Source organism: Nematolebias whitei, chromosome 19 (assembly GCF_014905685.2).
Source record: "Nematolebias whitei isolate Nwh7 chromosome 19, NemWhi1, whole genome shotgun sequence".
Taxonomy (NCBI): domain Eukaryota; kingdom Metazoa; phylum Chordata; class Actinopteri; order Cyprinodontiformes; family Rivulidae; genus Nematolebias; species Nematolebias whitei.
Window position 1 is genome coordinate 23,458,670 of NC_056516.1, and position 20,099 is coordinate 23,478,768.

Below are 20,099 nucleotides of genomic sequence, written 5' to 3' on the forward strand. Positions count from 1 at the left end.
CAGTCTCTTAAATAGCACCTTCACAGAGTGGATCAACCAGTTTGCTGCTGACAACCAAAACCAGCAAACTGGTTGATCCACTCTGTGAAGGTGCTATTTAAGAGACTGAAAACAGCACCTCAGACTGAGGAAGTCTCTTGGATGAGAGACGAAACGTTTCTAGATTTTTTTGCTTTGTTTTGTTTTTTGTTTTTTTTGAATGTCCAGAGGACCAGATTGAACTTTTTTGGATTTTTCTACCTGGATTATTGAGCATGCATCAGGATATTCATTCATTTCAGTTTCACAAACTGATCTCAGATTTCATGCTGAAAGTCGGAGGGTTGGAACTCAATTTCAGCTTCAAGCAGACGTATCTTCTGGACCTGCAGAACATCAGACTATGGGGCTGTAGTTCATTCATTTTTTGATGATAAAGGATTAACAACTAGCAACAGAAGCTTTCTATAAAAGGTGAAAAGAGATGGGCTGAAAAATCTTTTTAAACACGAATTTGACTGTAAAGACTGCAATTGCAGTTTATGACCACAAGATGGCGCTCAACCCGTTGAAATGTATCCAATACACTAAATGCGTTCAACAAACTTTTCGGGCATGTCTGGCACATTTGTACCGGTATATATGATAATAACATACAGTTATATTCTGTCATGGGAAAGTCCTTAAGTCAGATTCTTCCTACTAAAGTGTAAAACATTGAAATAGAACTTAAAACTGAAGAAGAAAAAAACTAAAACGTTTACTTGTGTTTTGTTGTACAACCTTTGAATAAATCAGAACACTGCTTCATTCATTAATAGGGTTTGATATTTAATTAACAAACTACAATGATTTACAGACATTTTAGTCAGATTTTAATACTGACCGGACAACAAAAGTCATTTCAAATGCAGACTAATCTGCAGGAAAAAAAAGAATATATATATATATATATATATTTTTTAACTACTTCATTATTGCACATCTACTGACTCGGTTGTGTGTATGAATCATAGTTAAACAACAATAACGTGTGTGTAATATTATGACAGAGAGGTTAAATGTGCTGATTTGAAGAGTTTCCTTTCAATGCATCCACTTTAGAAACACCTGGAACATAAATATGAAGGTAAGAGAGCAGGACTTGTTGCTCACACAGACCGCTGTGTGAGGTCAGTCCGGACTGGCAGTGTCGCCTCGATCCAGTGGTTTGGGTTTTCGATCATGGAGGTCCAAACTGCAACTTCCTCCTCTGTAGAGTCCATCCAGCTGACGGCCACACCGTAACTCTGACCTGCCGTTAAAAACAGCTGTTAGACATTTATGGCACGGACAGACATCATCAAGCAACTGCAAAGTGCAACCACTGCGGCCATTTTTTCTTGTATGTCCTTAAGCACATGCATATGTTATTTTTACTCTTTGCATAACATAATCCTACAATAAAAGATGGATTTTTAAGTATAAGAATTCTCATTTAGTCTAGAATCTCTTAGTCTGTTTGTTTGTACAACTGAGTAAAATTGAAAATAACTTTTTTTTTTAATTAGCAACATTACTGATGACTTCAAACCCTATCCTTTAAATTTCACTTCCAACGAGCAAAACTTTCTTGTAGCCTTTGAAATTTGTCGTAAGCAGCTGTTCTTTGAGTGTTCTGCAGGTTTTGCAAAATTTTTCCATGCCTTTTGGCTATTTCTTCACTCATTCTGCATCCATCCATCTTTATCTTTACCCGCTTCTTCCTTTTTGGGTCGCGGGGTCACTGGTGCCCATATCCAGCTGTCACTGTGTGAGAGGCGGGGTACACCCTGGACAGGTCTCCAGTCCATCACAGGAACACATAGAGACAAACGAGACAAACAAACATTCACTCTCTCACTCACACCTAGAGACAATTTAGAGTCACCAACCAGCCTAACATGCATGTTTTTGGTCTGTGGGAGGAAACTGGAGTACCTGGAGAAAACCCATGGATGCACAGAGAGAACATTCCCTGACTGGGATTCAATCAGGCAACCTTCTCACTGAGAGATGTCACCAGAAATCTGGTTGATCCACTATGAGAAGGTTTTATTCATAAGACTGAGTTTGTTGCAGCTCCTCAGACTGAAGAAGTCTTTTGGATGAAAGATGAAATGTTTCAACAAAGAAGAATCCATCCAGAGGACCTGACTTAACCTTGTTAGAAATATCAAATGTAGGGGAACACCACCTCAGAAACAGTTCATCTCAGCTTAAACAGAAAAACAGTTCATCTCATCTCAAACAAACATCATTCGTGTGTTTTTGTGTTTGAAACTGTTTAAAATAAGATGCATCCATTCCCTCGGGAACAAACAGACTTTGTTTTATAAATACTCAACTCAGCTCACAAACTTCTTAGTTGACACTAATGTGAATGTATATAAAAAAGAAACTGTCACTGTGTTAAGCTCTGCCAATATGAACTCATTTCCCATGAAACGGACAGATCGTTTTAACGAGAGTTTTGGTTCAACTGACCTTGAAGCTTAGGAACATCCGAACTCGCTACTTTGATATTTTACCTTGATCAAAGAGGAGTATTACTCCCAGGACTCGTTCCCATGAAGATAACACATTTTAAAAACCCTTTGTTTAATCACATTTACTTTTCAGGGGGTGGACAGCGACACCTTTTGATGAACACTGATTCTGTTTTATTTCATACCTGAATGTTTATTCATGAAAAAGTAATCTCTCTAAAGAGAGATGGAGATGATTATCTTAAAAGATAATCATTTGTCTTATTTTTCTCTTTTAAAAGAAGAGTGACTTTTAAAGGCAGACAGAGAAAAATGGACTTTAGATTTTATAAAACAAAACAAAAAATTAGGACCGCCCCCTCCTGAGGTGGACCAAAGTCAATCTGTAACACACAGACAGTTAAGTTTCACTTCTTCACTACTTTTTCACAAGCACATCTACTTCTACATCATCTTCCACTACACGCTTCTGGAGCTCGGAACTGGAGAGAAGAAACCCAGTTTCTGCACTGAGCTCAGAGAGGAGAGAAGCATCCTTTCTGCAGACGTCTCAGGATGAGAGAAAGACGCAGAACCTGGCATTAACCTGAGGTTTGTTACCAGAACCATCACACCGCAGAGGAGTGGAAAGATCCCAGCTGACTCCCATATGGACCCTCATCCCTCTAAGATGACAGGTGAACTTTGAGGCAAAATCAGCCTCTCAGTCACCAGAACATCTGGGCTTGTACCATTTTTAAGCAGCTGTTGGACCATTCCTGACCATCTCATCCTGGTAGGACAAGAGGCCTTTAATGCCTTTCTGGTGATCATACTTCACAATAATCTTAGACAAACTACCGCTCACCTTAGACACAATTTTAACTACTTCACAAACAGAACCAGTCCAAAATCTGCCTTTTAAGTAATAAATCAGTTAGACCTTTGATACAAAGCTATTTGTTATTCATTTGTTTGTTATGCATAATTTTCATCACATATAACATAGATTATTATTTTTATAATAACATACATAAAATCAATTGAATTTGTGTTTTATTTTGGCATATCTGTGTGTATTAGCTGATTTGATGCCCTTTAAACACGAGAGAGAACTTACGTTTCAGTTTACATTTAATTTGGGGTTAGAGACTGATTTTTCCTCTAAAACAGAGGTGGTGCCCACAATGAGGTTATTTGCATAATAAATGCATATCTTATGAGCTTAAGTCATAACTGATAATTTACAGTATATATCCAGCCCCATATCCCTCTACACAAAACTAGATAACAGTTTCCTCCAATGATAGGGGTGTCTGGTTTACACATAGATATCTTGAGTTTTGAAGTGGCAACCCAGTTTTTGTTTGGGACCGTTCTTATGAATAGATGCAGCTACACATCAAAGTAAAAGTTGGTACCTCACTTGTTTTATTTTTTTAAGTTATCCAGCACACAAGATGGATGGAGGGTATTTCCAAGTTCCTTCCTCGCTCCGCCATGGACGACAAAAATGGGCTCAACTATTTAATTTAAAATCCCTCAGAACTGAATCGCTGTTGTGCATACTTTTTAAAATCATGTTTGAGTATAATAATGGAAAAGTACTGTGCTGAAAAATACTCTCAAAACCTGACTGCAAAAACAGTGAGTAAAAACAGAACTGCTTTGTCTGTGGTTCGATCTTTATCTCTACTGACGCTCTCCACACCACAGTAACACCAGCGGCACTATCAGTAGTGCAAATCAAGTTATCTGTTTATATCTCTTTGGCTTTTTAATACAAATTCACAAGCAAAGCCCACACTCCTACCATATCTTAGATTTAGTCCGTTTTAATGTTCAAAGAAGAGGCTAGTGAACGCATCACACTGAGTTACTAGTGGAGCCTCGTTTTAATGACACGACCATCTGAAATACGCCAGGAGCTCAACCTTTGGTTTGTATGAAGCCCCCTGACCCCCTCCCCTGTGCCTGTGTGCTGACAGGAAATACTGACTTAGACACGACTGCAGCGCAGACTTACAACTATGTTTACGATGATGTCAACAAAGATGGGCAAATTACAGCCTCGTTGAATTCAATTTATTTAAATAGTGCCAAGTCACAACAGAAGTCATCTCAGGGCAATTTTAGGTCACCTTCCTGGACAAAGAACAGGCTGCCCACCTGATAATGTTTCTAAATACTTTTATCTGTTAGTGCATCGTTTACTATCTTAATCTTGTATTAAAAAAAACACCAAATAAAACAACACAAAACTAATATATTTACACTGAACAAGAAGTACGGTATGTGTTAGAAATTATTCTCAGCTACCGAATGTTAGCTCAATATCTGTGAAAGTGACCGTGTTAAAGACGGCTGATGATGACGACTCTCTGTGGCGGCCATCTTGAACCAGATCGACTCCAGAAGTTAATAAGTTGTAGATGCACATTCAGTGATTACTTTCTCAGAGTTTCGTTAACTTTGTTTCATCAGTTGATAAGATATTTTACTAACAAAAAGCCAGGGATGATGCCAACTGTTAATGGCAATGCTTGAAGTACGAGTTGAGGACGACTCTCAACTGAGAGAGCTGTAAATGTGAGAACGTTTTTTTGTGTGTGTCAGATGAACACAAACACAAATCTATTTACCTGACTTTTCATGGCTGATATAAATAAAAACTTATATTTTCTGCACCAAACCTGCAGTTTCAGCTCTCCTTCATTTCATGTGACAATTCGAATGAAGCAGCGTCACCCAGAGTCAAGTCTTTAAACTAATGCAGAACAAGCAGCTGTTCTCTTTAAACCTTAAACTTGAATTAAACTATTCTCGAACCAAAGCCCTCACCTGTTCCACAGCTCAGACGAATCCCTCCCAGCGCGTGCGTCTTTAAGCCTTCACGTTGCCAGACGGTGAGCTCAGCGCAGGCCTCCCTCAGGTCGCTGGTGTGGAAGCCATCGTAGACCATAGTGTGGTTGTACGTGGGACTGACGGAGCGTTTCACCACTCGCGTCTTCTGACCACTCTGCTGACTCGCATCTGGGAGAACGTAACTTGAAGGAGTGGAATAAAAATTAGAAGAGTCAAACTGAGATTAGTAGACATAAAATTATTCAGATGTTCTTTTCTCGTCAACTGTGACCTGAATTTTTAACCAGCTAAACTCCGGTTACAATATGTGGATAACTGTTAAAGTATTACTCTTAAATTATACTGTACTGGTATTTAATGTTGTACATAAAATGTTTTAGCTACAGTTGTGTTCTACTAATGAAATCTTCCTGAACATCTTGAATGGGTGCACCAATATGTGTGAATATGAAAATAAGCAAAACGGTGAGGGGAACGTTAATTTTCATTAATTGGACAAATTGCGTTGCATTTTCTGCAATAAAAACAGGATATTTTGTTTGTTGTTGTGCACAAACTTGTTACGTTTTCTTCTTCTCGCAGGTCGAGATTGTGTCTCGTGAAAAATAGTCCCGTCTAATAAATCAAAAGAAACGAACGCTTCTTACACCTACATCCACTGCCACCAAAAACGGGGATAATTTGTCCGCTTCGACGCATGACTACATAATTTAATGCAACGCGCAACTGTCTGACATGTAGAGAATTGCCGAACACTCGCACTCAAAGTTGTTTGGATCTGTAAAGTTTCTCACTTTGATTAAAAATAAATTAATTAAAGTGAAGAAATGACATTAGAATATATCATCACCAATTCCAGAGTTCCAACCAGAGATCGAACCCACAGTCTTCTGACGACCGACACTTTAACTACTAGCCTATCTCAGCCACACACACACACACACACACACACACACACCACAGAACTGGTTAAATACAACCCCACAATGTGGGTAAAAATGTCCCACTTTTTGTCTGTCCTCCTCAGTTGTCTGTTCTGGTCCCTTCTGTCTGCTCCAAATGGACTTCAACAGAACATCTCCACAACACAGAAGGTTCTGCTGCAGCTATTCTTGCGTTTGAGTTCACGTCAGGTCAAGTCAGTGGTGCTATCAATGCACTAAAATCAGACGAATGTGTCCGCACGGCAAAACATCAGATGCTGCAAATGAGATTCTACTGGAGCTGGCTGTTTGGACCACTGACGAGATGTTCCGATCCACTTGGTGAACGGTAGCCCTCCATCACAGTAAATAAGTAAAAAAACTGGGAAAGAATCACTAAAATTAATTAAAAATTCCTTTTAAAATTGTCAAAATAGTTAAAAACTATACAGAACTAAACAAGACACAGCAAGCTCAGTAAACAAGTTATTTACATGATTTATTAGGAGAAACTACTTTGTGAGTCAAATTAATTTGTTTTTTTGAACCGGCCGCTAATGAAAATAAGAAAACTGCCTCTGCTGCTGGGACAAAAGAAGATTCAATCTTTGCGATTACATAGAATATGTATATACATGCATATTTAAATATAAATGTATGTATGTACATATATATGTATGTACAGTAGTCCCTCGTTTATCGTGGGGGATCCGTAACCTGAAGCCCCGTGATGATTGAAAAACTGCCAAGTAGGAATAGTAGTACAAGTAGTAAGAAGTAGTTTATTTTAGTGTATATTTATATATATATATATATATATATCCTTCCCACATTCTTGCAATATTCTAAACAATGTTTTTAAGCTCTAAACGCTCTAAAGAGCACAGCTTGTCATGATGTCAGCCCTCTGCCACAGCTGCGCTCTTGGCCACGCCCACTTCTCTGCTGCAGAACAGAGATCGACAGAGGAGGGAGGAGGAGCTGCTGGAGGAAGTTTCTCCTGCAGTGTGGGCTGCACAAAGGTGCGGCAGGTGCTAAATAATTTAAAATAATTTATTTTAAATAAAAATTCCATGCTGATCGCACAGCTCATCCATCAGTCAGCCAATTGTGTGTCATGTCCAATTTTATTTTGAAAAACCGTGATAGAGCAAGTCCACGAAAAACGAACCACAAAGTAGCGAGGGACTACTGTACATGGACAGAAGATATCTTTCATTATGTAGACTGCTGAGTCCTTGGCTTCAGCCTATTCCTTATTTTGATAAATTATTGATTTGTAAAATAGTATTTTAAATTGTTTTCCTTTTTTTAATGTTAATTTACCAAACAAAGTTGAGTTGAGAGTGTTTTATTACTTTATGTTTTATCAAAATACTGCTGTCAGATTTCCTGAAGTTCAGCGTTCCACAGATTTAGGTGGGTGCAAACATTAGACATCTCTTTTATTATTAATATTATTACTTGCTTAACTATGATGACACATCTGAATATTTGTTTTTCTGATGATAAAACATGTTTTAATAATGGCACCAGAAATGTGAACGTAAAGAAAACACAAACCAATCGTTTTGATCAGCGCTGAAATCCCTGGCTGGTGGTTCTCTAACATTTCTACACACTTTACAGACTTGAGTTAAGATTTTTTACATATTTTCAACTGTTTGATTTAAAAAAAATCTAAAGACGGATGTACATTTTTTAATAAGTAATTATAAATGTTAGAAAAATAGTGCAGGCACACCTTTTAATGAAGGAGTCTACAGCGCCTCCTTTGTTGGACAGGAGACCTTGAGCCTCCCGAAGCCAGATGTGAATCTCTCCGGTCAAAGGCAGACCACCACCTGAACACACAAACATGCACACATTCAGATGTTAAAAAAAAAAAAATCCACACAGGATCAACGTGTAACTATGCTACTGAAGTGCATGTTGCTCACCCTCAAACCCATCAGGAATAAATTTAATAGAAAACAAGATGCGGCCTCGGCAGCTGATGGAGTCTGGACACAGACGAACCTGCACAAGCCATCAGAAGATACAGTTAGAGAGGCAGAGACGCTGGGACCGCCGGAGGTTACATAAAACCTTGTTTGAAATTCACAGCATGCCTCCCTCTCCCTTCAGCTCACCCAGACAAAAAGACACCTCCTCCCCTTTCATAATCTGTCTCCAACAGGGTTTCCACAACTCAAACCTTAATGCAGCTGCAGGCCTCACACTTTGTTTCTAATCACTCCTCTGGGAGCACTCAGGCTACGCTAGATTAGTGGATGAGAGTTTATTTGCATGCAGCTCATGTGGGTCAGGTCCTCCCTACCCGCGGCTGCAGCTCCTGCCACAGCGGCTGCGTGCACGTCCGGTCCCAGAGTCCCAGAGCCACCTCCACCTCCCCCAGGAAGACGTTCCTCCCCAGGGCCTCAGCGTGCCACACAGACAGATTCAAAGTCCGACTGCTCAGCTCCCTGACACCCACTTTGTACTGCGAAAGAATAAAATCATTATAGCAGGATGTGTAGGACAAAGCTTTGAGCACCACTCTGCATGTTGGTGTCTTTGAAGGACGAAGGGCTCTGATTGGTGAAACGTGTATATGAGGGAGCTCCTCACTCTGAGCGTCTGATCATAAACTGGGTTTAGTGTCTTCTTCTTCACTGATGTCTTCTTCTTACTGTGGTTCGACTTGTCTGGCAAGAGATAGGATTTTACATATCTGTGAAAAAGCACACACACATACAGAGGTTTATTGATTTAGTGTGTGGCACTGCTGGTTTAACGCACATCCACATGAAAGCACTTACGGGTCGGAGCGGTTCTTGCGCGCAGAAGCGATGTCCTCGCAGCGATACACATTCACTTGGAGCTCCTCCTTGTGAGTGTCGTACTCCAATGAGTACTGGATGCGGCCCCTCACCTCCACCGCTCCGAAGTCCCCCGAGCTGAACAGGCTCATCATGCTACCACCGAGCTGCGACGCACACACACACACCAAAGATGAGCTCCTGCGTCACAGTCCTGAGCTGAGTCATCTCACGTCGCCAGACACTTTTAATCAAACGTGTGCGTGAGTGTATGCGTGTGCACCGTGTAGCTTGAACGAAGGCTGCTGGTGGAGCTGCTGGTTTTCAGGGAAGCTAGATCTGGTTCGGGCAGGTTGCTGCTGAAAGAGTCGGAGTCCCCGTTGCGACCGACAATCAAGTCTTCCTAAATACACGTGGAGATGGACTCAGTTCTTCCACCCAGCATCGTATTTACACATGCATGTGTTGTGTCATGAAAAGTCCAGATGGATAGGCTGTGTATATAGTAGGGTTCTGTTTAGAGATTTTTCTGCAGTAAGTATCATACCTGCAGCAGACAGCAGACGTTGAGCTAACAGCCTCATAGTGGAGCTGAAACTAAAAACCATTTCCGAAGTGTTGAAATAACTCTGATCTTTTAAAATTCACAACAGTTCAAGCAAACACTATTTTACAAACTTTTACACCAGAGTCACGTTTTCATTAGACGGTTGTTTACATGGAAGTTAGTGGGAGTTTATGCTGACAACCGTTTTGGTCTATACTATAGAGAAAGTTACTCTGCCTTTTGTTGTTTCTTGTCGCAGAGTGAAAAGAGGGAACTGGAGATACCCTCCATCCGTCTGTGAATGGTGAGAGCGCAATAACTTAAAAAGTGAAGTACTGACTTCCATTTTGGTATGTAGCTGCATCTAAACATAAGAAAGTTTATATTCAATAATTAGGTTGCTAGGCCAAAATCCAAAATGGCCACCGCCGTATATATGTAAACCTTGTGAGCTGGACAACTCAAACAATAAGCAACAAGCCAACTTCCACTTAGGTGTGTTGTTGCATCTGGGTGTGACAAAGGTTCCTTTTGAAAACTGTGTTGCTATGTCAAAATTCAAGATGGCCGCCACTATAAATATGAGTAATCTGGCCACCCCAATCATTTGAGGAAACTATGCGTTCTAGTTTTTCTATTGCTTAAAAGCACAGTTTCCTCAAATTAATTATTAATTAATTAATTTTAATCTATGGTGGTAAAGGCCACCATTGGCCACCCCCTGGCTCCACCCTTGTACATGGTGGTGGATAAAATAGCTCCCTTCACTTGCCAGGATCCGTCACTTTGCACCACCTTGGACAGGAAAAAAACTACCTCTGTTCTTATACACAATGTAACACCTATTTACTTGAATTACTTTCACCAAAAACATTAAGGTTTACTTGCATTTTCTGTTCAAATCCAGCCCAGAAAAACACTCATCACAAAAATACAAACATTCACTATTCAAATTCTTCAACAACGAGGGACATCGGCATACACCTTATTGTTTTATGCGTTTAATTTTGTTTAATTCTTTTTCTCCTATAATAAACCAACATCTATGTCTATCTAAAGCACAACTGATGGCATTGAAATACTCATAAAATAACGTTTTCATAAGTGCAGTGAAATTCTTAAGATTAAAGTTGTTTTAAAACAGCAGCAAACCACTTTGGTCGTAGATCTGCTCATACTAGTTGTCAGTTCAAGTATTCTGTAAAAACATGTGACTTTTTCCCCAAAATTGAAAGGACTCTGAACGTTGTCTGCTGCAGGTAAGATACTGACTGCTCTTGATATCTTCATAAAACCTCAGTCAAATTCTATATTTGAAGGCTCCTTAATTTTCCACAAATTGATACATAATCACTGAAATTTTCCAAATGTAATAGCATAAGACTGTTATTTTAATATTGAGTAGGAATGTGAAATATTTCTCTAAACCTAATGAAATAAATCTCAAACAGCTTTTTTCAATGCACATCCAGGGAAACCTGCCTTAGATGGGTCATCAACATTCATACAAACATATTCACAATGTAAATTCATTTACAGAAACTGATTCTTTACAGCTAATGTCATAATATCATATCTCAAATATTGCAAAAGTTAACTATAGGAACCTTTTTCATTTACTTATACTTTTACATGATGTCAAACACTGACTCAGTGTCAGTGGAAGATGAAGTTCAGGCGAGCTGAACAATGTTTAGTCACTGTAATCTGTCACTGTAGGTGTTACTGCAATCACCTCAGGCTCTTCTGAGTGCCCATTACTTCTGCTTTCTGTGAGATAATAAGGGAATATTGTTATTCAGAGGTCTCCAGTGATGTGCACAGTCTGTCTACAATTTTTTCTATACCTTTGACTGAAGAAGAATCGTTTCTATGCTGGCGATCCTGTTGAAATGTATTTATTTGGCATTTTAAGATGGTTTAAGATTATATAGAATATATATACTCTATAGAATAGATGACACACACCTGTTCAATGGGAATTCTTGCACTGGGTGCGGCTTCAGGTTTCAGATTTTCCCGACACCTGGGACAACGAAATAGAAATGAGAAATGCTTCTCGTGTAAATGGAACAAAAACCTTTTATCTCACAGACTAACCCTCCACTCTCTTTTTCTTTGTTGTGCTGCGGTATTTCCTCGGCCTCAGGAGGGACGTTTCTCGAGGAAGTTTCCTCCTCTCCACTGAACAGATCATTCAGGCGCACATCTGTTACCATGGCAACAACAGGAGAACAGTCACTCTGATGTAGATCTCACTACAAAGGCAGAAAGAAGGCAGAAAAAAACTGAAATGACTAAAACTCACCTCTGCTCTTGGTCTTCCTGTGCCGGAGACTGGCTTGGATGAGGTCGAAGCCTGAAGTCCACTTGTGATGGCGTTTGCCGCAGACGTGACTGAACCACTCTCCAGACAGGAGGCATAGACGTGTCGGGTCTGGTTCTGTCTGCTCGAGGATCCTGTAGCGTAAAAGGAGGGCCAAGATAAACAGGAAGCCATCACATCCTCCTTCCTTCATGAAAAAGATGATGTCAGACAGAGTGCATCAAAACCACTGTTGTCCCTTCTGAAATGAATATTAAATGCACTAGGGTTATGATTCTTACAGTTTTCTCAGAATTATAAAAGTTTGACTTAAACCTAAAAACAAACATCAGCTTTAAATACATGACAGTTTGAACAACTTAAGTTTGGGGGCTGCTGCTCCACTAATAGTAAAAGTAATCTGAAAAGGCCAGTTTTACATCTAGAGAAAATCTGATTATTTTCTATTTTCTTGACATTTACAAACTAAATGAAAATTTTTTTTTAAAGCCCCAAAATTATCTTATCAAAAATATTTGTCTTAAGAAATCAGACATAAGTTAAAAAATAATTAATTAATATATTAGATTAATAGATAGATTAATAAAATTAAAGTTTTGCCTTGTCAGGTCTGAGTATCTCCAGGTTGTTGTTTTTTTTGTTGTTAAACTGAACGTCTTTTACATCCATTAATGGTCAAGCAGGTCATCTGGACAGTTTCTTTAATGTGGAAAGACGTTTCACCCTCTATCCTGAGCGCTTCATCAGTCTGAGCAGTCTGAAAACTGTTATCCCCACTAAGCAGTACACTCCTTGAGTGGACCAACCAGTTTGCTGGTGATAAGATGGTTTTGGGTCCAGATGACCTGAATGACCATTATTGGATTTTGTACCTGGATGACTGCACATGAACTTTGATGAATGTTTGTAACACAAAACGATCACTTTTATGAAACAATCACTTTCTTCATAGACCAAATGAAACAACTGATCAATGAGGGAAGAAAACGCACAAACCCATTTCTCCTGACGCAGAAACTCTTCTGTAGTTTGAAATGTTTTAGATAGTTGACCTAAATCTCAAAGAAATCCAAACGGACTTTAATGATCCTGTAGTTTCTAATAAGGTTCTCAAGTTCCACCATCAAAACAATGAAGCTTGTATCAAAGTTACAAAATAAATGCCTGAACGAAGATGTTGACGTATTTAAACACGAGCATGAAACATTTTGTTCCAATAATCCATTCACTAGTTGTTTAGTTCAATCAAATTATCAGATTTGGTCCCTGACGATAAATAGTCACCTCCACCTGACCTTATACGTCCTTGATCGCGATGACGCAGCTCCAAATCCCGCTGTAGGACCTGCAGGATGGAGGACTGCTCCTCCTCCGTCAGGTGGCTCAGGTCAAGAGATGAGTCCACCTGCTCACCTGCCATTCCTGCCGCAGAGAACTGAATGTTATCCTTAAACAAATAAAGGCTACCGGTTATGTTTTACGCCCAATCCTGCTTGGATTTTAAAGGTAAAGGACTAAAAATATGTTTTAATATAGAAACATTATGATTTACTTGTCTGGAGAGCTGAAGGCTTTACAGAGAAATATTTCACCGAAAATAAAAATGAAACCAGCTCATGAAGAACGTTGCAAATCACTTCACAAATACAACAGAATTTGACACAAAAAGACACTTAGAGAAGAAAAACTGGAGTAAAACACACCTAACAACCACTATCAGGAACAAAATAACCAAAAATATACAAAAAAATAACTTTGATTTGATGGCAAAGAACAAAATGAGACGTAGAACATAATTTAGGACACAGAAAGACAACAAACAGAAAAAAACCAATAAATAAATAAAACTATATGACTTTAGATGAGCTCAATAACTTAAAAAGAAGTGAGATAACAACTTCCATTTTGGTATGTAGCATTTAGGCATGAAAAAGTTTCCTTTCAAAAATTAGGTAGCCAGACTAAAATCCAAGATGGCCACCGCCATATAGCTATAAAACCTTGTGAGCTGGATAACAAAGGGACAACTTTTTTTTTGGTGTGAATGAAGTGTGGACACTGGCAATGATCTATGGTTTGTTGATTTGATGCTACATGTGTGAACTCCTATTTTTTTTTTTACTTGGACCAATAAAATAAATGTAATTACTGTCCTACTACATCTATTTCTATTTGTTGCAAAGCAAAAGAAGCGGTCAGTGGACACTTGTAGGATTTTTCCTACTCTGCATCAAATCTAAAGTGGCTTCAAATCACACAAGTTTGAGTTCTCACTTTTGAAACACAGTATAGCACCTTTTGGTGGTATCATGAACACGTTTGTGCCAATACGCCCAGTTTTATTTGGTTGTACTAAAGTAATGTTCCACCACAGATTGTTTCATTTTAATCATTTAAAGAACCGAAGCACTAACTGTTGCAAAAGAAGGAGTAGCCACACAGACTTTTTTTTTTTGTAAAACTTATGATTTGTTGTGAGGTTCAGTTCTGTAAATAACAACAGACTTTAGATAAGAGCTCAGGTTATGAACCACTACACACTTTTCAAGTCTGACAGCAACACTGACTTTCTTTTTCCTACTCTCTTATGAATTGACAAATTAAAAAAAAAACTATATATTTCAAAGGAAAAAAAAAATCTAAATAGACCTAATTAAAATGTTGTTTGATGGCAGTGGTTAGTGTGAAGCAGGGAAATGTTTTAAAAAAAGCCTTCTTCTATCTGTTGCACCTCTTGTGCGCGCTGGTTCCAGAATTAACTTGACGCATGCGCACAGCGGCTTCTCAGTCCGAACCTGTAAACGTCGCGCGTGGTCACAGGAAGCCAGCCTTTGTTTGCTATTTCTGTCGCTTTAATATATCTCAAATGTAGTTATTATTTTCATAGTGGGTAAAATCTAAGGGCTTTATATTTCTGACGTGGGGAATTTTTAAGCGCGTGACTCGTGCAGAACTTCTTTCAGCAAAAACGCGCGCGTGAGTCAAAACACCTGTCGCAGTTTGTCCTCAGTTAACCTCCCTCCTCCTCACCGAGCGCTTTAAAAAAGTTACACAAACAGATAAAACCCGGTGAAAACGCGCGTTACCTTACTCGACAGCCTGCAGCGGGTCCATCTGAGGGGAGTCGAGAGAAAAGTTGCCCCGAGCGCGCGCACGTGTGTGTTTGTGTGTGTGCGTGCGGAGTAAACGGAGTGAACACACCCTCTGAGTGTGCGCACAGAGCAAACATGCCACACTGAGACTAATTCTATGAGAGGTGGGCAAAATATGGCCCGAGGGCCAAAAGTGGCCCTTGGACAACCTCCATCTGGCCCTCAATATGCTTAATTGAAAACAAAAAAACTTTTAAAGAAGTTGATGAAAACCTGCATGTTACCATGAAACTTGGGTCTAAATTCAACATCTTGGACTTGTACATCAAAAACTTTCAGATTAAGTAACGCCAAAAACATTTTGTCGTTATGTTTCCAGAACTAGAAGGAACCTTAAATACTCTAAAAAGAAAGTATATGGTGTTTTTTTTTTTTATTTTTATTTTGTTTTTTTAAACATTTAAGCTAACAAATATTTACTCACAAAAGCCTGTTTGCAAAGAATATGCCATACTCAGAGAACTGAGGTGACATATTTTTATCAAGTATGCTAACTTCGCTACAACAAGATAAAGCCTGAAATAAGTTTTCCAGATTATCCGTCTTAAAGAAAATATATTTACTATTTCTCTATGCTGTCCTTCAGTTGCTTTAAATACCTTGATTTGGCCCTCTGAAAAAATATGTTGCCCGCTCCTGTTCTAAAGTGAAGGTCGGGCTGACTAACACCAAGCGTGGGTCTGGAACTATAAATATTACTAATATTCATCGTCTAGCATGTATTCACCATAGTTGTTACAAGATCTATGAAATGTGCCTATTTGATTTATTTGTTTGGAATATTTGTGTATTTTATTCAGCAGGTCACGTGCGTAAGCTGCCACTGAAATGCCAATGGTGAGTGTTTTTTTGTTTGTTTATTTGTTTACCAAAATATCTCATGAACCATCAAATGGATTTTAGTGCAACTTTCTAACAGTAATTATTGGATGCACATCAACAACTGTTTACCCTTTGGAGTCACCCCAATTCAAGATGGCCACCACAGCTAAGCAGTCATTGCAAACACAACAGTAGCAGTAACGCTGCTAATTTTATAGCTAATTTTTCTAGTTTGCTGTGGTAGTAGCCAGGAGTCATCCCTAACTCATATGGTGAGCACAGACTGATTGTGCAAGGCGTTTGCTCAGAATGTAGCCATTAACTAGTTGGAGTCAACAACATCTGTCTGTTAGCAAAATTTCGAGTGTATATTTATAACTGATTAATTTTTTTGAGTCAGTCAAATTCAAGATGGCTACCGCAGCTTATATACTTTAGCCAACACGAGCATTGCTCAACTTAAGTGACAGCTATACTGAGTTCATATTTGGTGTGGTAGTAGCTGAGAGTCATCCACAACACGTACTCCCAAGTGTTAGCACATGGCGCAGCGTGTCACAATGTTGGCATGACATTGTTTACTTTTGTTTAATGTTATTTTTAAGAAGGCTGGTCGCAATAAACAATAAATCAATTAATCGCATGATAAATGAAAATTATCCACCTCGTTTTAATTTATCGGCTTTATCATTTCTTCGTGTCTCTCTCTTTCTACTGAAGACACCGGATGACAAAAAGCTCAACTTTGCTGCTCTTCACTGACTCCTCCCCTTCTCTTTTCTCTTTAAAATCAATTTTCAACGTCCAAAATTGCGTTTTTGGATCGTTAAAAGCAGCTAAGTTGAGACGCTAAGCTACAAGCTAAGCTAACAGACCGACCTCGGGGGGAAAAAACCTCCTTCTTATCGAAGCTCCAAATTTCACGGTTGAAACTCGTGCCTTCCTCTAAAAAGTTGTTTTTCTCTGCAAAAAGAAGCTGAGAACTTGTTTACTGATTTTTTTAATTTTTTTTATTAAATGCTTTGTGTGAAAAATGCTATGCTAAGGAGCTCAAACCAAACCGAACTTCCGCCATTTTGAGAACGGAAAAAGGGAACGAGAGACAGCCCATGTCATGTCAAGGGGCCACCCTCCCATTTCTCTTAAAGAGACACGCCACTCGCTCCCTCACTATCCATCTTTCGGTTCATACAGTTTTATACTGCCATCCGGTGGTCAAAAAAGGTACTACACGCAAAATAAACCACCATTTCTTCTTACAGTTGACAATAATTACAAAATAAGTATTGCCAAATTTCAAACAATATTATCGTTTATCGCAATAATTTCTAAGACAATTAATCGCCCAGCAAAATTAGTTACCGTGACAGGCCTAGTTTTAAGGTACAAGCAAAACAGGTCCATCATTTCGCAGCATAAGATGATGTCACTTCATTACACTGTCATGAAAAATACACCTCCATGAAATGCTTGGCCATCAATTATTGACATTTGATTGGAATTTAAAAAGTGTGGGAACTTGTGTGATATGACTCACACGCGGATGTTTTGCCAAACACCAGGTTGGAGGTGGGATTCCTTCTTGTAGTTGTCCACACCTGTTAAACACACACAAGGTTTGCACGCACCTATGTACACATGCAGTTCTGCTTGTTTTATAAGGAAAGATAATAATCAGTAGTGCATTAACCAAACCCTGCTTCTTGTGCTGGACTTTACTTTTCACACAGTGGAAATGTGTTTGTGTGAAGGGGGCGGGCGAATTCAGAGAGAAAGAGGGCTTGTGTTCTGCTCCGTCTTTTGTCAACACACTTGGACAACAGCCATGGTCTGCTCAGTTGGAAGGAGCTTTTTGTGTGGGTTTATTCAAGCCTTTAAGTCCTGGCACAGCATTCGTACGATTCCCCTGACTGCCTCCCTGCCGCTGACACTTAGACGAATAAGGACACCTCGATTTTTATCAGGAGGTTCTGGCTGTCAGACTGTAGATCACTACCTCGACTGCCATGAGCAAATACTCATAGAACAAACATGATACACAGCAAGAGCTTTTCATTCAGAGTTTATTCAAGCAAATGTTGTGACTTCACAAATAAATCATTAACATGAATGCACAGAAACATGTCTTTATGAACCATTAATACAGGTAGCATTCTTAAATCATAAAAGCCAACAATTAAACCTTAATACATATCATAAAAATGCAAACAGAAACTCTTGACTGTTCAATAATTCTGCAGAAATATGAGTCAAATCAAGTATGCAATAGAATAAAGTAGATAAACAAAACCCAGAAACAAACTAACTGGAGAAATATGTTGCACTCAGTCCATTTTCTGTCAATAAAAAATGCACTGATATAAAACAGCCACAATCAAACACATGAATATTATAGAGAGGCTTTTAAAAAGTGAAAACAATAACGTCAAAAATAATATCTTTGCTCATTATGACATACAAACAAAACAACAGTAAGACAAAAAGCCAAAATCTGCAAGCGATTACTAAGTTATAATTTAAGATATATGTGAGAGCGCTGTCCAAGTAAATGTTTTGAAGTGAACGAAATTAAAATCTGAGCTTTTCTTTCTTGTAAAATGAAAATAGATTTGAGTGGAGACGAGAAATTACAGCACTGAAGTATCTCTGTCTAGCTCTAAAACACGGTGGTGGTAGCGTTATGGTTCGGTCTTCCTAAGCTGCATGGTGGCGACATCACCACATCATTAAACAGTCAGTTCAAATATAAGTATGCATCTGAATCGTAACTCTTTTTGCTGAAAGGGTTACATTGAAACAATACACTTAATTGCTGCTGTTGTCGTCAACAAACACGGATTTGTGAGATTTTTGTGTGTTTGTTTTGTCTTGGTGGATAAATGGCCGTGTGGGATTGTTTTTGAAATATTTATGTGGCTCTCTTCACTCGGTTCAGTTTAAGGTCAGTGGTCCAGAAAATGGTTTTAAATAAATAAAAAGCTATGTGACTAGTTTTACCGAGCACCACTGTACACGTGTTTAAATGTCTTAACCGAGCGCAACAAAGACTTTTAAATGCATGAGCTGGACAGACAGCGGACACATGCAAGGTCCCTTTTTATATGATTTGTGAAAAATGCCCCCTAAGAACTCGGGCATCCCACAGGGGTTCCAAACCAAATAGTGCAAGAACTCTGAAAAAAAATAAAAAAATAAAAACAGACTTCTTGTCATCATTTCTGGATAAGTCAGCGCTCTGCTGTCCTCCGTCCGGTCTGATTGTCCTTCCCACGTCTCGTCCTCACTGAGGCTGCTCTCTGTGCAGGGACAGAACAAACTGTATATCCACTGATTTGTCATCAGACGCAAAACCAAATCTAAGCTGGACGTGCTGAAGGTGAATGTAGTTTGTGGTGAGCGAGTGTGAATCATTTCTGCCACCAGAGGCTGCTGCATCCAGTGACACAGACACGAGAGCGTCTCTGCTCTCTAACACCTAAACACTACTCACATGGGGTCATAGTTGCTCTGCTCTTTGGATTTGAGGAAGCGCATGGCAAAGAAGCCGCCTGCCTGCAAACACAGCACGAGGATGATGCCACCTATGAAGCTGGACATGTCGAACTTGGCCTGGGAGAACTCGGGGGAGGATTTGTCATCACCTTGAAAAGAAATATGAAACATTACCCCGCAAGTCATTTACAGTTACAGGCAGCAGATAGAGGAACATTTTACTCAGGTTATTTTTCTTTTTTAATGTAAACAGTAAAGGTTTGACGTAAAAGAGGAAGCAGGGGAGTAGATGCTGATGCATGGCTGATCCAATTCACCTGAGTCACCTTCACTTCCTCCAGCAGCAACAGTCTCTACAACTGGGAGTTGGAAAAAAGCGTTAGCGAGGTGGTTCAGAGGCACTCAGGGTCCATTTCTCTGTGTTGCTTCATACCTGTGCACAGTTCTGATACTCTGGTCCAGCTGCAGTTCATGCTGCTGTCTGCAGAATCACCCTGATCAACGACACACGTCCCCGTATCATTACCTGATACAAAGAAAAGACATTCAGTGTGTGTGTGTGTTCCTGATACGCTAAATAATTCAGATATCTTGTATAAACGGGGAGAGCTACTGTTACAGCAGCTGGGATGATTGGATTACTATCTGAGGGCAGGGGAGTGTGATTGATTGTGTGTCAATGTGTGTGTGTGTGTGTGTGTGTGTG

At 39.3% G+C, this 20,099-nt stretch overlaps 2 protein-coding genes across 2 annotated transcripts in view; both read right to left on the minus strand.

Moving 5' to 3' along the window:
• Positions 1 to 980: 980 nt before the first annotated feature.
• sytl1 (synaptotagmin-like 1) lies at positions 981 to 15,058 on the minus strand. Its single transcript, XM_037692820.1, has 15 exons — positions 15,014 to 15,058; positions 13,223 to 13,349; positions 11,910 to 12,061; positions 11,702 to 11,810; positions 11,570 to 11,627; positions 11,449 to 11,485; positions 11,337 to 11,371; positions 9,338 to 9,457; positions 9,055 to 9,221; positions 8,864 to 8,966; positions 8,574 to 8,735; positions 8,194 to 8,272; positions 7,998 to 8,097; positions 5,307 to 5,512; positions 981 to 1,273 (listed from the first exon to the last, which is right to left on the minus strand). The coding sequence occupies exons 2-15, from the start codon at positions 13,345 to 13,347 to the stop codon at positions 1,131 to 1,133; spliced, it is 1,596 nt and encodes a 531-aa protein (XP_037548748.1). The 5' UTR covers positions 13,348 to 13,349; positions 15,014 to 15,058; the 3' UTR covers positions 981 to 1,130.
• Positions 15,059 to 19,136: 4,078 nt separating this feature from the next.
• The window catches only part of cd164l2 (CD164 sialomucin-like 2), an 8,293-nt gene continuing 7,330 nt past the window's right edge, over positions 19,137 to 20,099 (minus strand). The window contains exons 2-5 of the mRNA XM_037693674.1: positions 19,827 to 19,966; positions 19,711 to 19,752; positions 19,392 to 19,542; positions 19,137 to 19,197 (exon numbers count right to left, since the gene is read on the minus strand). Coding sequence (XP_037549602.1) covers positions 19,182 to 19,197; positions 19,392 to 19,542; positions 19,711 to 19,752; positions 19,827 to 19,966 — 349 coding nt within the window. The 3' untranslated portion in view covers positions 19,137 to 19,181. The remainder of the gene's footprint in view (positions 19,198 to 19,391; positions 19,543 to 19,710; positions 19,753 to 19,826; positions 19,967 to 20,099) is intronic.

Excerpts from the sequence above, each read along its gene's own strand:
- sytl1 (XM_037692820.1), bottom strand. The coding sequence starts at position 13,347 with ATGGCAGGTGAGCAGGTGGACTCATCTCTTGACCTGAGCCACCTGACG. Across the intron at positions 12,062-13,222 it reads CGCGATCAAGGACGTATAAG|GATCCTCGAGCAGACAGAAC; the intron begins GTCAGGTGGAGG and ends TTTACGCTACAG. Across the intron at positions 11,372-11,448 it reads CGATTCTTCTTCAGTCAAAG|AAAGCAGAAGTAATGGGCAC; the intron begins GTATAGAAAAAA and ends ATTATCTCACAG.